The sequence below is a fragment of the Nymphalis io genome, chromosome 5, assembly GCF_905147045.1.
Source record: "Nymphalis io chromosome 5, ilAglIoxx1.1, whole genome shotgun sequence".
NCBI classification, from domain to species: Eukaryota; Metazoa; Arthropoda; class Insecta; order Lepidoptera; family Nymphalidae; genus Nymphalis; species Nymphalis io.
In genome coordinates this window covers 4,336,515-4,351,407 of record NC_065892.1, presented here as the reverse complement: position 1 = coordinate 4,351,407, position 14,893 = coordinate 4,336,515, and the positions used below count along the sequence as shown (strand labels likewise).

The 14,893-nt window shown below is 29.2% G+C and overlaps 2 protein-coding genes across 2 annotated transcripts in view; both read right to left on the bottom strand.

Moving 5' to 3' along the window:
• The window catches only part of LOC126768542 (elongation of very long chain fatty acids protein 7-like), a 41,079-nt gene extending 36,048 nt beyond the window's left edge, over positions 1-5,031 (bottom strand). The window contains exon 1 of the mRNA XM_050486718.1: positions 4,926-5,031. The gene's annotated coding sequence lies outside the window, so the exon portion shown is untranslated. The remainder of the gene's footprint in view (positions 1-4,925) is intronic.
• A 5,997-nt stretch (positions 5,032-11,028) lies between these two features.
• Positions 11,029-14,406, bottom strand: LOC126768553 (elongation of very long chain fatty acids protein 7-like). The gene is made up of 5 exons (XM_050486730.1): positions 14,332-14,406; positions 12,380-12,567; positions 12,237-12,305; positions 11,834-12,133; positions 11,029-11,323 (listed from the first exon to the last, which is right to left on the bottom strand). The coding sequence occupies exons 1-5, from the start codon at positions 14,381-14,383 to the stop codon at positions 11,099-11,101; spliced, it is 834 nt and encodes a 277-aa protein (XP_050342687.1). The 5' UTR covers positions 14,384-14,406; the 3' UTR covers positions 11,029-11,098.
• Positions 14,407-14,893: the final 487 nt, after the last annotated feature.

Genomic DNA, 14,893 nt, shown 5'->3' with positions numbered 1-14,893 from the left:
ACAATCAATATAGGTGTAAATGGTTTTTTTGTATATTTGTCCTTTTCGCAGTTTTTTTTTTGTCCTGTTTGTCCGTTAATATAAATATTTTTTTATACCCTTATTCTACCCGTGAAAAGCCAGGACGAGCTAGTATGTTATATTTTAAAAACAAATCGTTTCATTTCTCAGATACTGCTTGAAAAGAGAAACGACCTAACTGCACTATTATATATATGCGGATTTACTTATTATTGCTTAGCGAGTGTTTAATTAATTAATGTTGTGTCTTCTTCTTTCAAATTTCAAATCAATCATGACAGAAAGAGCGAAATCAGTGTTTAATGATACAACCGCTAAGTAACTTTTATAAGTAAGGCGGATGACGTTTTTGTGAGGATATCATTTATTTACTTATGTATGTATAGAAAATATCGTTAAGACTAATAAATCTAACCACAATGATTTATTTCGTAAAAAATGTAAGAATGACTTTTATTATATACAAAATTATCTAAGTAATAGGACTAATTAATTGTATAAATAAACAAATAAATAAAATAGTATTTCATGAATAAAAATGATTACGGAGGAATTAAATTAAATAATAATCTTATTACACAGAGTACTCAACGCAAAGTCAAAACATCCGGAGTAAAAAATTCGTTTATATACTAAAAACTCGCATTAATTTTTAACTTTACCACTTAATGTATATTAATTTAAAAATCAATTTTAATTAAAATTCAATCTTATTTTAAAAATTCATTAATAAAAGAAACATTTTACTTTATATAATAATGTCCTTCAGACCGATTTCGGCCACGGCGGCCAATCTCGAGAGAGATTAGCCAACTACGATATATATTATAGGGCACAAGTGTGTGCGCAAACACAGGTGCACTCTCTATTCCCTAACTCTCATAATCCGATGGGACGGCTATCCGAAACGACTGGAAAGAGTTCAGGCGCAGGACCAACGGCTTTACGTGCTTTCAGAGGCACGGGGAGGCACTTCCAGACTCCGGGCTGCTACGGTGAATTTTCTTGTTTATTATTCTATATATAATATTATATGTATATATAAGATATAACCAAAAAGGCTTGGTATTTACTTCAATGAGGTATTTCAAATAACTTTTATTTGAAATTAGTATATAGATCCTTTTTGATTCTAAGATTAAACCCAATCTATAAATATTATAAGGACTAAGGTATATGTAGCAAAGACCTAAGTCCACGTAAAAGACACGGAAAGCGCTTCTCGTGTTTAAGCACAATAATAACCTACTTAAGCCATAAGTACTCTTTTTTTTATTTTGACATCGTCAAACAAGTTAAACTACAATGCCAAAAATGGTGGCATGTTTTTATATGTATATATTACGTTAAAATTACTTAATATTGCACTAGCAATACAACTCGGCTTTTAAATATGTACACCGTTTTCAACTTATTTATTTTATTTTATGTATCAAACTATTTTCATATTCTTATTAAAATGTTTTATTATACTAATTGAAAATTCCGACATATTTTAATACTCATATTACATATTTTAATACTCATATAACTAGAAAAAAAATTTTTTTTTTTTTTTGTATATAACAAAGCATTTACATAAATAATTTATTATTTAGTTTAAAATAGTAGGTTGCCTAATTCAATTGACAGTTGCTTCGGGTCTTACTTGGCGCAAATGTTGTCCATTGCCGTACAGCATGCGGCCTGTGTTAAGGGCAGCTTTGCGTCAGATAGGAATCGAAAGGGACTTTTTTAAATTAATTTTAAGTATGTGAATTTAGTAAATATATTGGCGAAAAATTTTTGGTAAATAATAAAATCATTGGTTGTATTTCGTCTTATTTCCTAATTCTTTTGAAAATAAAACCAGTGAAGACCGTATCCAGATTTGTTCTGTTAAAATATTTTTCGGCAGTAAAAGCAAGGGTATGTTACATCATTCAAAATATAGAAAGCTTAACGTAAAAATAAAAATAAGGTAAAAGTAAAAATGTAATGCTAGTTTCATAATATTCCATACTTAGGTTCAGCCTTTTAACACACTTTTTCAAAAAGCACCAATAACTTTGTGGCGTTCTTTTAATTCACATGAAACTACTGAAATAAATACAATAAATATTGTTTAGTTGGTGTTCAGTTAAACAGATTTCTCTCTTTCTATCATCATTGATTTGACATTCGAAAGAACCGGAAACAGATTTTTAATCACCTCCTGAACAAGGTTCCGAAGATTGGTGGAGAATTGGCGATGTAAGGGATGGTTGTTATATCGTACAGTGCCAATGTATATGGGCAGTGGTGACTTTGTATGAGATGGCCCTTTTGCTCAAAAAGATTATTTTTAATATCATTGTAAGTATATTTTAATATCACAATGTTTAAAAAAATATAATTAATCATTTAAATATATATAACAAATCGATATTATAACTCTTAAATAAATTAATTTATTCTCGTAAACATATATTTATATGAAATATAAGAATAAGTCAAGTCACTTATTTCACAGTATGCAACGACCTATGTTTAAGTTTATACAAAAATGTACATAAAATTGCTTTGCAAAACTATAATTTGTAATTTATTCGACGAATATGCTAAATTACTGATATAAACCAATAGAAATAATTTTAATGTTAGATGCTTATCTTTTGACAACGGTGGTTTATATAATATTTACTATCTAATATAATAGATGAACCCTGTGATAAGTTATATATGAGAAATGGTTTTGTGGCTACAACACGTGAATCTTATATACTGCATAAGCTTTGTCCGTGAACGTTTTAGTAATAAAATGCCATGACAACAATTAATATTATTTTATTATTTATATTCATACTAAACATATTTTGTAACATCTATATTAATCTGTATTTTCTTTTTACAATAAAGATTTTTGTACTTATAGAGCTTATTATGTTATTCTTGTTAGGTTCCTTTATAGGTATTGCTACTTTGTAATTCTGAATTATGACGCAAGTGAAGTCGTGGGTAAAGCAATTGTTTATTTATAAATAAATAATTTCTATTATATTTCGCATACGAAAGCAACGACTACGTTAATGTGAGTACTTTCTTTAACGTCTATATACCGTGTGTGGTGGCAGCTTAACATTAATTGACAAGATAATCTTGTTAAATTGTTCAACAATGCTTGTAAGAGTAGCTTTAAACTAATGTTGATACGACTTGCCTGGCTTATTAAGTTACTTTCAAAATGTATTATGACTGTTAGATAACGCGAATATCAATATGATCTTTATAATGCAGAAGAGGCTACTCGCGTAATTTGTAATACGTTTTCTTAACATTTATAAAGCAATAAATTGTAATAAACTAATTGTAATAAATATTCTCTCTATATATGTTTGATAGGATGTTAGATAGTATCAAAATAAAATATCGTTTATTTAGAATCTATAATATTAATTCGTTGAAGAGAGATAATCCCAGAAAAAAATTAAAAATATTTCAAATATAAAAAAAACCTATATTATGAAAAATAAGTCAATTGATTTTTTTTAAATGACTATATGTTCATACATAAAACTGAAGTAGTAAGAATTTATTAATAAAAGAAAATATAATTGAGTTTATATGTACGTAATAGCTATTTGATTGAATATATTATAGCTTGTAAATTACCGGTGTGTACAGAAGAAGCACTTAAGTGTACAAATATATATTGCGAGGCTGTTTAGGGATCTAGCTCAAAAGAATAAAGTTTAAATTATCTAAATATCTATATCAATTTTAGAGAAACCGCTTAATAAACTTCTTTATCTAATATAACGCATTCTAAAACATTTTAAATATATTAGAATTGTGTACTTGGCTCAACTTAAATATGTTTATACCAATTGAAATAAAAAAATAGCCACTGTAAAAATCATGACTGCGTGGAATTGTGACAAGAATGCTAGTGACTATTATTATATATTAACATTTATAAGTATATGTATATATTTTTATTTATGTATGTTAGTATAGACAAATAAATATATGTGTAGACGCTAATAAATTGGCAAGTATATAACAATTCAATAATTAATTTCTATGTATAAATAGATCTTCGATTTGAAATTGTTATTTATACATTCATAATTATATAAACAAAAATAATTGAAATAATTTATGAATAGTTAAAGAATAATTAGGACCTGTTCTACGATAGGACAGGAGGATAACTGAACTAAAGTTACGTGAATTTGATCCGATGATGACGGATACAAAACTAGGCAAGTAAGTTTTCATGTGCTTAATTTGTGTTTATAATTAAGCTCGTAAAGGAAAACGTCGTTAGGGAACCTGCATGTGTCGGTAGAACAATTGTCTCATACGTGGTGGGTACCAACCCGTATTGGAGAAGCATGGTGGAATAAGCTCCATACATTCTTCTCCTCAAAAGTGAGGAGGGCTTAACCAAGCATTGAGTTATTCAAACTGATTACATATTTCTGGCTATTCTGGCATTTTAAAGTGGATAATATTAATAGATATAATATGTTATTTATCAGTACAATTGTCGGTTAAAGAAAATATTTATGAATGTTTATATAATTTTAATTATTTTAAAAAATATTTTCGCCATTACTAAATTGTTTTAATTAAATTGTTTATAATAGTTTATTGTAATTATAACTTTAATAAACATAATTATCGTTGTTTTTCTCTTTATTGCATTTAAAATAACATCAGAATGTAATAACGACCTTATTTGTCCCGTGATACTTCCACTCAAATTGTACTTAGTCGTTTATTTCTTTACAAAAATACATAGGAATTGAGGCTTTGTAATGACAACAAATCATGTTATGATTTGTACGAGACATAAATATACAGAACTTTTTTATGTAATATACTAAAAGGTAACGCCATTAACATTAAAATTATATCATATATATAAGAATGCAACTAACCTTTATTTACACCGAAACAGAAACACTGAATTAAAAAAAAGATCACACGCGAATCACAATTTTGAAATATCGCCGCACCGATCAACACAGTGGTCTGAGGGCAACTGATTTTCTATGAGAAGGCTGCGTTCGCGCAGGTTGCTCGTACTCATCGGAACCTACACAAGGGTTATGCAAGAATTTGAGAGATACGCTTTTGAGAACGCCTGTCACCATTTTCTCTAAGCAATTTTGCATTTCGATAATTTAGAGCCGTGAACTGTCATGTGGTACAACACGTGAGCTGTAAAATAGTTATGAACATTTTTACTACTTGTGTTAATATTTTTACATTTGATAATATATATAACAGCGAACTCTTACAGGCAACTTTTATGATATTTAAAATAATTATTTAAAAAAAATCAATATAACGTAGAATGAAGCGAAATGACATAACACATTTATAATGACATAAAATTAAAATAATACAATTAACATTAAATAAACTACATCTGATCAAATGGATAAGTAATTATTTTATATTATTGACAATTTGAGGAGAACATGTTTTATGAATTTGCATGTATTATTATTTAATTAACTTTATTGATAACACTAAACGTCATCCATAGTACTAAACAAAAAAAAGAAAAACAAAGAAAAGCAGTTGACAAACAGAGGAGTTGAAGATACCTAGTTGGTTTGTCTTGCCTATTTATTTAGTATATGAAATTTTCTAACAAGTATATTAAAAAAATATGTGCAATATTATTTTATTTTTTCTAGTAAATCAATAATAATACATTTTATTACAACGGTAGTATTTCATGCTTTTTATGAATTAAATTGTCACGATTATTATTTTGCTTGTTAATAGCGTTAGCATTGCATATTTCTTAATAGAACTTAACAGATTTTCTATGTTAGCTTAGACTTGGATCAGGTATTTTATTGTCAGAATTAATTTAAGGTGTTCAAATATTAAAATCATATAAAGATGTAACAGGTTTTCGAATAGTTAATTATGTGTCCAACATGTCTTTGTTCCATAGCAATGTTTCACCTAGAACTAAGCTTAAGTTGAACTACTTTCTCCAAACTGGGTTCGGCATAGGCTTACTTAACACGATTACATAAAATTCATTTGTAAAATAAAGCTATCATGTTAAGAGTTGTGTGTTCAAATCATCGTATATAATAATACCTTTATAAATTCTTACGAGTGCGGTGTGATGTATCATACTACCTAAACCCTTAATATATGTAGAGTAGAGACGAAGATGACGAAATGTACATCAATTAATTATTACGTCATATATTTATGATTATTACTTGAATCAAGAATATTTTGCTTTATTATTTATAATACAGAATTTTGACGAGCCGGTTGGCGTGGTTGGTAGAACACTTGCCTTTCACGCCGAAGGTTGTGAGTTCGATTCCCACCCAGGACAGACATTTGTATGGATGAACATGTCTGTTTATCCTGAGACTGGGTGTAATTATCTATATAAGTATGTATTTACAAAAGAAAAGTAGTATATGTAGTATATCAGTTGTCTCGTTTCCATAGCACAAGCTTTGTACAAGCTTAATTTGGGATCAGATGGCCGAGTGTGAAAAATGTCCCAGGATATTATTATTATTATTAAATTATAAAATTAAGATTGAATTGACATTTAAATTAAAAATAATTATAAAAATATTTTTATTGAAATATAAATTTTAATTCCCAACACTAATAAATTATGTCAAAGTTTTTGTTACAACATTAGGTAATTATTGAAGAATAATGGTAATTTACTTCCGTTTATTTTAAAAATACACACATTTTATTATAATAAAAATGTTAAGTTATAATCGAATACGTTTTTACATAATAATTATAACCTTAATTAACTTTGCACTTGAAATTGAATGATGATTGAAATTATGTGATTTTTTTTAAATTATTGACGTGGGTAGATTTTGTAATGATTTATATTAGAATTTAAATTAAATTCAGACGTGTTTCTTAATTAATAAATAAAACCAAACAATTACATTAAAACTAGTTTCGGTCGGATGCTTCAAACACGTGTAAGGTGGATCTCCTTTTCTGAACCCCTGACTACATATACGCAAAATATCATGATGATCGGTGATAGCGTAACAAACAAACTTATTTCCGCATTTATAATATTAGTTAAGATTCAACTGCTATTAAAAACTATCCATTATATTTATATTTTAAAGCAAATGTTTGAAAAAAAACAACAGAAATATTGTCTTATTACATCAATTTATTATATTCTATTTCATTGGTTGCAGTTTTCAAACTAGCTTTACATACGACTTTAAAGTAATGGTGTTATATTAAAACTTATTTAGAGTAATTCTCGTTAAGTGAATATACAATTTAAAATAAAATACATATAAAATTGAATCAAATCAAACAATTATTTATTAAGTGTTACTTACATACATGGTATTGAATTAAATGTAAAGCTATCACCAGTTTAGAATGGAGATTCTACCAAAAAGGACCAGCAAGATACTCAATAGATACTCCTTTTCACCCTTTTAATTACAAACTCATTAAAAACAATTAAATTTATGCACTTTTCTATTATGTTATAAAATATTATACACAATATTGTTGAGTAATATGCGTTATTCGTCATAGTTTTTATTTGATATGAGATTTAAATTTATTAATAAGCAAAGTTTAACTTTGAAAATTCGAAACGTCAAATGTCATAGACGTTACGTCCAAAACTAGGGTCCTGGGACATCTATTGTCTTGAGGTCCCGGAACACTTATACGAGGCTCAATAATCACGGAACTTTTTGGTCGACACTTTCATCCTATTTAAAATCATATTTAGGTTATTTACAAAATAACTTTTTGTATAATAAGGATTTCTTTTTTTACCTTAAAGTTGAAGTGCGCAATTACGTTAAACGTCAATTACGTTTAACTTTTAAAAACAATCGGCAACAACAACGGCTTATAATATTCTGGCGGCACGGTTAAGACTAATGTAAGATAAGCGAACGGGGATATACTTATCAGTCAAATAGTCCAGTCCACCCAACATTTGCACCATATAGTCATTGAGCGCACCACACCGGCGTATAGGCACCGGTAGGGCTATCCACCCACCTACTTTATTTTAAAAAAAGGGCCAGATAATGATAAGAGGTCATCACAGCCCATAGATATTGCCGCTGTAAGAAATATCAACCGTTCCTAACATCGCCATTGCGCCACCAACCTTGGGAACTAAGATGATACGTTTCTTGTGCCTGTAGTTACAGATACTCACTCCCATCCTTGCAACCGGAACACAAAATAACTAAGAATTGCTGTTTAGCGGTCGAATATTTGATGAATGGGTGATACCTACCCAGACAGGCAAATAGAATTAAAAAAATAAAAACTTAATATTTGGAAGTAAAACATATGAGAGTTATAGTGGTGCATACGAGGTAACATATGTTTATATAAAAGTGGATTTTAATATGACACCACTTGACCGATTCATTACCATGAGGTATTCTAGCATATTATATGAGACAGATTTTTGTATGAACGTACTTCATTATCACCTGTGAAATGTTGACGACTGACATCTGGTTATATCCTATTTAGATGCGTGTATTCCTAAAATATTATATTCACGTCCCTTTTCTGCGTTGAGTTTCAAGTTTCTTCTTACAGAAAAACAGTATTATACTTCAATTTCATCGTCGACGTCTCCTGGATTTTACTGATATCATATTATATGAAGCTATCAGTAATAATATTAAAATCAAATCTCTTACACGAATTGTATTTTCGATCGAAGGTTTTATTGGGGCAACAGTACAAAAGGATGCACAACTTTCCTTTCCGCCGCTGCAATCACCTCGTATCCGATATATTACATCGGCGCACGTTGTTACACATCGTTCTTACTCGTTAATAAAATTTGTTTGTACCATCTATGAACTAGCATAAAAGGTGTAAAATTATAAATCAGTAGTTAAATCTGGATAGGCTCTGGTTATCGACGCAAGTCGGTTGATCGATGCAAGTTTCGGTTTGAAGAGTACACTTGGTGGTAGGTCTTTGATGAGTAGTATTGTTGTGTTGGAAGGGTGAATGAGCCAGTGTAACTACAGGTACAAGAGAAATCTTAGTTTCCAAGGTTTGTGGTGTGAGGAATGGTTAATATTTCTTACGACGCCTGTATTACAAAAAAGCTAGTAATTTTATTAAATAACAGATGACATGTAAACGAAAAATCTTACAGATGTGTATACAGACCAGATTGAGGTAGAATACGCATACACAGCTGGCAAATTACTTTAGTAGTAACTAAACTGACAATGAAATTTGGCTTTAGACATTCGCCTGAACTGGTTTGCACTGGTTGCAGATAATTACACGATGGGTGTAATCAATGCATTTTTAGAATTGTGTGATCACCTAGTCACGCTATACGCACGTGACTATAATATAATATATAATCAATATAACGAGCTACAAAACCTGTCCTCATTTAATATAATTAACAATAGATATATTTTGTTTTTTTTTTTTTTGCTAAATTTTAATGGACAAAAAAAATGAAAAATTTAAACTGGATAAACTAAATTGAATGATTACATACATTTGCCGAATTATTCTTTGTTTCATCGATTTGATTGAAAGTCTGTTCAGAGAGTTTAAATATCACAATAAAATTAGCAGTTGTTTGACTAACATCGACTCGTATGAATGCGAAACTCTTATCCAAGAGTACGTCCATATTTGTGTTCATGTTGTTGTAAGTTCTCGTATTGAAGAAAATTTCAATAGACATACATTTATAATGAATTTACATAAGAATTATTTGAATTGAGAATTTAACTATATCATAATTACGAATAGCTACTGCACAATTCATGATTGTTTCATGGCGTCGCAAAAATGATAGCAACAATTCAACGCTAAATCGTATGTCTGATTCCCTAAACGAAAAATTACCCAGCGAAAACTATAGATATTCCGTATTTGTCCAATGGAGGCATTAGAATGTGTTGTTTTTCAAATGTTTTCCTATTCCTCCAAGATTTAAATATTTCAACTGTAAATCAAGATATAATTGCACCGCTTGGTCGCTATTTATTTTAATCGAATAAATATAATTAATTAAATAAATATACACGACAGTTAATTTATGAAAATCTTTGATTAAATAAACATGCTAAAACATTATAATCATTAACGAGGAGCAATGGTTCAATAATGTACACTTGCATTAATTATTTATAGGTCGTTGTAACAACTTAGTATAATATGTCATTTAGAATTCAAACAAAATTTTACATACTTGAATAGAGAGTTCCTAATGAATATTATTTTTATATAAAACAAGACTGTGCTACTTTTCAATTTATTCAAGTTTTAAACAAAAATACACTTAAATGTAATAAACAGATGTTCTTATTTGGGACATTTTTCAGAAAATCAGACAAAATCATGTTTTTTAAATAGTTATCATATAACCTTTTCTTAGATTATGATTTATTTCTCAACATCGTGGCATCTTATCGAAGGCGGTTTTATTAAATTTTATAAAATAATAATCACTCAGACGTACAGGCACCACAAATAAAAATAATATCTATAATTTACAGCTTACACGTTGACTGGAGAGCTGAGATGGCCCAAAGGCTAAACGTACTAAAGACTCACGATACATAACCGATGATTGAGGGTCAGCAAGTTGGTCATATCAACAAAAATAATCTCATGTGTCCATCCACCCACCGATATTGGAGCAGAATGGTAGAATAAAATCTTGTGCTACTTTTCAAGATAAAAAGAAGTGTTTGTCAGTCAGGGGCTGCGTTAGATAAAAGTGAAACATTAATTTAAATAACTTATTGTTTAATAATTATGGGTTTCAACAGTCGCTTTTGCTTATATAAATGCAAGAACATACATTGTTTGTATTTCTTTTTATATTAAACTAGTTAATGTTACACAATAATTTAATAAATTATCTTGCATTATAAATGATTTTTTCTTAACTAATTTTTTTCTAAAACTAATTATAACTTCGGTGTTATTTAAAGTTTTATATTAAACTCGTCATGAAATGACATCTTTTTTTTCTTAGTTTCTTGAAGTTTTATTATTTGACAATCACAACGATATAAACTACTGCACTCGTAGGAAGTTATTTGGTTTTGTCCACTTCTATATTGCATCCAATATTACCAATGTTCTGCTCCATAATATTTTTCTCTCTTCTAGTTACATAGCTCCTGAAGTAAAATTTCATGAAGAGAAAGAAGAATGAGCTTATACTGAACAAGCAAAAGTAGTGGAACAAGGAAGGAATGGGACACGGTGACAGCTTCTGCTGGTAATGCAGGTTCAAGAGCACTAAAATGAATTGGATCTGTAAAAAGAAGCAGACATATTAGATTATTTACCGCAGTAATCAATCTGTTTCTTGCATTCTTCATCCTACGTCAAATTATGTAAATATGTCTTTGTCCTGTTGACATTATACTAAAAGTCATGAAAATATGTAATTGAATTATTTGAACGATATTATTTATATGATCTGAACTTTTGTTAAGGTAGGGTAAATCTAAGCAATTTTTTTTACAATAAATATATTATGTTTTAATTATTATGAGAGGAGGCCTTAGTCCAGAAGTGGGACTTTAACGGGCTGTTACTGTTACTGTAACCATGTATATATATATATACATATAAATAGATATATAAATAAAAATATAAGTAATAGAAATGTAGAAACATAGGTTATTAATAAAAATTCATTTGAAATTTTTGATAATTATAGATTCCTGATATATTGATGATATAATTTATATTTATGTTTATAATATTTATATTTAAATATTTATTGAATAGTTCACATATAATGAAGTTAGCAACTTACCAACTGAACTTTGGTCAAATGTTTTTTCCACCACATAAACTTTGCGTACTTTGGTCCCAAAGACGATAATCCGTAGTAAGTATACATCAACACATGTACAAAACTATTAATAAGTCCTACCACAACGAAATGGTCTGAGGGATGGTACATAAGATGGAACCATGTCCAAGTAACCATGAGTGTGTGGTGTAAGACGTGGAGAAAAGTCACTTGATTATCTTTCTTACGGAGAACAAAAAATACTGTATCTAGAAGATCTACATGTTTTGCTACAAAATAGGGCCAAATTTCTGTGATCACCTGAAAATAAATTATTAATAGCAAATCAATAGTCTCTCAATTTTACTTAAATATATTAACAGGCGCTTAAATTTTTTTTTATAATTGTAAGAATAAGACTTACTGATTTTAAATCATCACCTTTCGGGCATCTTGTTGTTATAACACCATGTTTGAATATGTATCTTGTATACTAAAAATAAAACTCTTTATGTTAGCCAACATCTACAAAAAATACATGCATGTCAAAGTCATAATAACACTCACAAGGAATACTGCATAAGCCGAAAACGCTACTTGAAAGGCATTGTACAAAATAAGTATCTGATTCAGCTGATATGCAGATCTATTTCTCATGAAATATGGTAGTATTTTTAAAATTAGAACCAGATAAGATGCTATTACAACAGCAAGTCCGAGTGATGTTTCACCGAATGACCATGTTGGAACTAGTACTGAAATAAATAAGCTTTAACTAATTATTAAAATATAATATAAGAAAATTTTATAATGATTAGACAACTCGATTCAGGACCGTCTAAGATGATTTCGTAATCTCTTATTTAACTGTGAAACTGTAATCTTTACAGTTCTAATATTAATAGAGTAATTGCAATCAGAACAAGTAACTATTTAGGCGCAATAGCAACTCCAAAAGCCAGTAGGCTATTTAAGAATAAACAAATCTTTAAGAAAAAAAACCATTACCTTATAATTATTTTATCTTTTTTATATAATTTCTATGCACCAACGACTGTTGTGTTCTTAATAATATTTAAGATGAAAAAAATGGTGTTACAAAAAAAAATTAAGTCAAGAGATTTTTCCAGCCATGCCAGAGTGTGAGTGATAGCTTATAATTTGAAATAGATTCAGATAGGTTCAGTTTCACTGGTGGTAGGGCTTTGTGTAAGCTCGTCTGGGTAGGTACCACCCACTCATCAGATATTCTTCCGCAAAAACCAACAATACTTGATATTGTTGTGTTCCGGTTTGAAGGATGAGTGAGCCAGTGTAATTACAGGCACAAGGGACATAACATCTTAGTTCCCAAGGGTGGTGGCGCATTGGCTATGTAAGCGATGGTTGACATTTCTTACAATGCCAATGTCTAAGGGCGTTTGGTGACCACTTACTATCAGGTGGCCCATATGCTCGTCCGCCTTCCTATTCTATAAAAAAAAGACAAATTAATAAATTTTCGCATCATTATATTTGAATATAATTACATACAACATATCATGTTAATTGTAAATTATACTGACCTATTACTTTTAAATCAAGGCTTATTCTTGTTTTAATATTTATAAATAAATAATATTAATAAATTGTATAAATTTCATTTATACAATTAGCGCGCCTAAAACCAGCAAAGTTTCAAATTTCACTCACGCGTCCATTACTATTCTTTCTCTGAAAAAGATCTCATTTGTATGCATTTTATATATACAAGGACCGGAAATATACTATTTCATTATTTTTTCGTATTACATAGTTCCTTTCACTGTAATGTGATAGTTAATACAAAATGCTGTCAACATTAAAATTTTATTTTCTTTTTAACATTGGCGCGTCGATTGATTTAAGAAATAAATAAATGCCCTTAAATGTTATGGGTGACATGCGACAATAGATAAAAGATTTTTTTCGTTATAAAAATGAGAAGAAAGGATTTTACGAAAAATCGCTGATGGCAGCCCTAGAATATTTGAAAATTTAATGAATGAATAAATAAAAATTTAAAAGCATATGGGCCACCTGATGGTAAGTGGTCACCAACGCTCTTAGACATTGTAAGAAATGTCAACCATCGCTTACATATCCAATGCGCCACCAACCTTGGGAACTAAGATTTTATGTCCCTTGTGCCTGTAATTACACTGGCTCACTCACCCTTCAAACCGGAACACAACAATATCAAGTATTGCTGTTTTGCGGTAGAATATCTGATGAGTGGGTGGTACCTACCCAGACGAGCTTGCACAAAGCCCTACCACCAGTAGTGTGCTTATATAAAATCGAATAAAAGATTACCAATTTTCCTTTATACCGCTCTTGATATAAATTTTAAAGGTACAATTTAAAAAAATGTAGGATATATACATCGTGTAGTTATTGTAACAAACAATACATAAATACAGCTATAAATATAAATAATACATAACATACACAAATAAATTATATGTTCTTATCATATGATAAATAAAAAAAATACTTACATGAGCAGTTATCATCAATCTCTACAAATCGCTCTTCTAATATTGTAGCCATTGCTATATATATTCAATTTAAAAAAAAAATACAAATTAACTAATTTGAATATACACGTTGTTCCTTCAAAAATCTCTCGTAAACTAGTCTTCTGTTAAGGTAAATCAGGGCAACTTATAACTAGGACTGTAATGTCACTAAAAATATATGTAAATGTGAAGAAATTTATCAAGATTGTTTTGATAAGCAATTTTAATTCTTTGTCCCTTTTAATAGAAACTGCTTTCGCACAATCTGTTTTCGATTTGATAAATTCTATATAATTTAATACATGTATAACACAAATTACTTTGTATTTAAATTAGTATTTCTATTTAGCTTGTGCTTATATGTATGTTTGTATGTTTAGTAAAATTCATTGATTGTTGTGTAATTATTATTAAAAACATTTTAAACGCATTACAAAGAAGCTATTTGTGCCTACTTTTTTAGGAAGGCATACTCTCGGGGTACCTAATGGTAACTGGTGATGTACGCCTATGGAAATTTGCACTGTAATAAAATCAAATC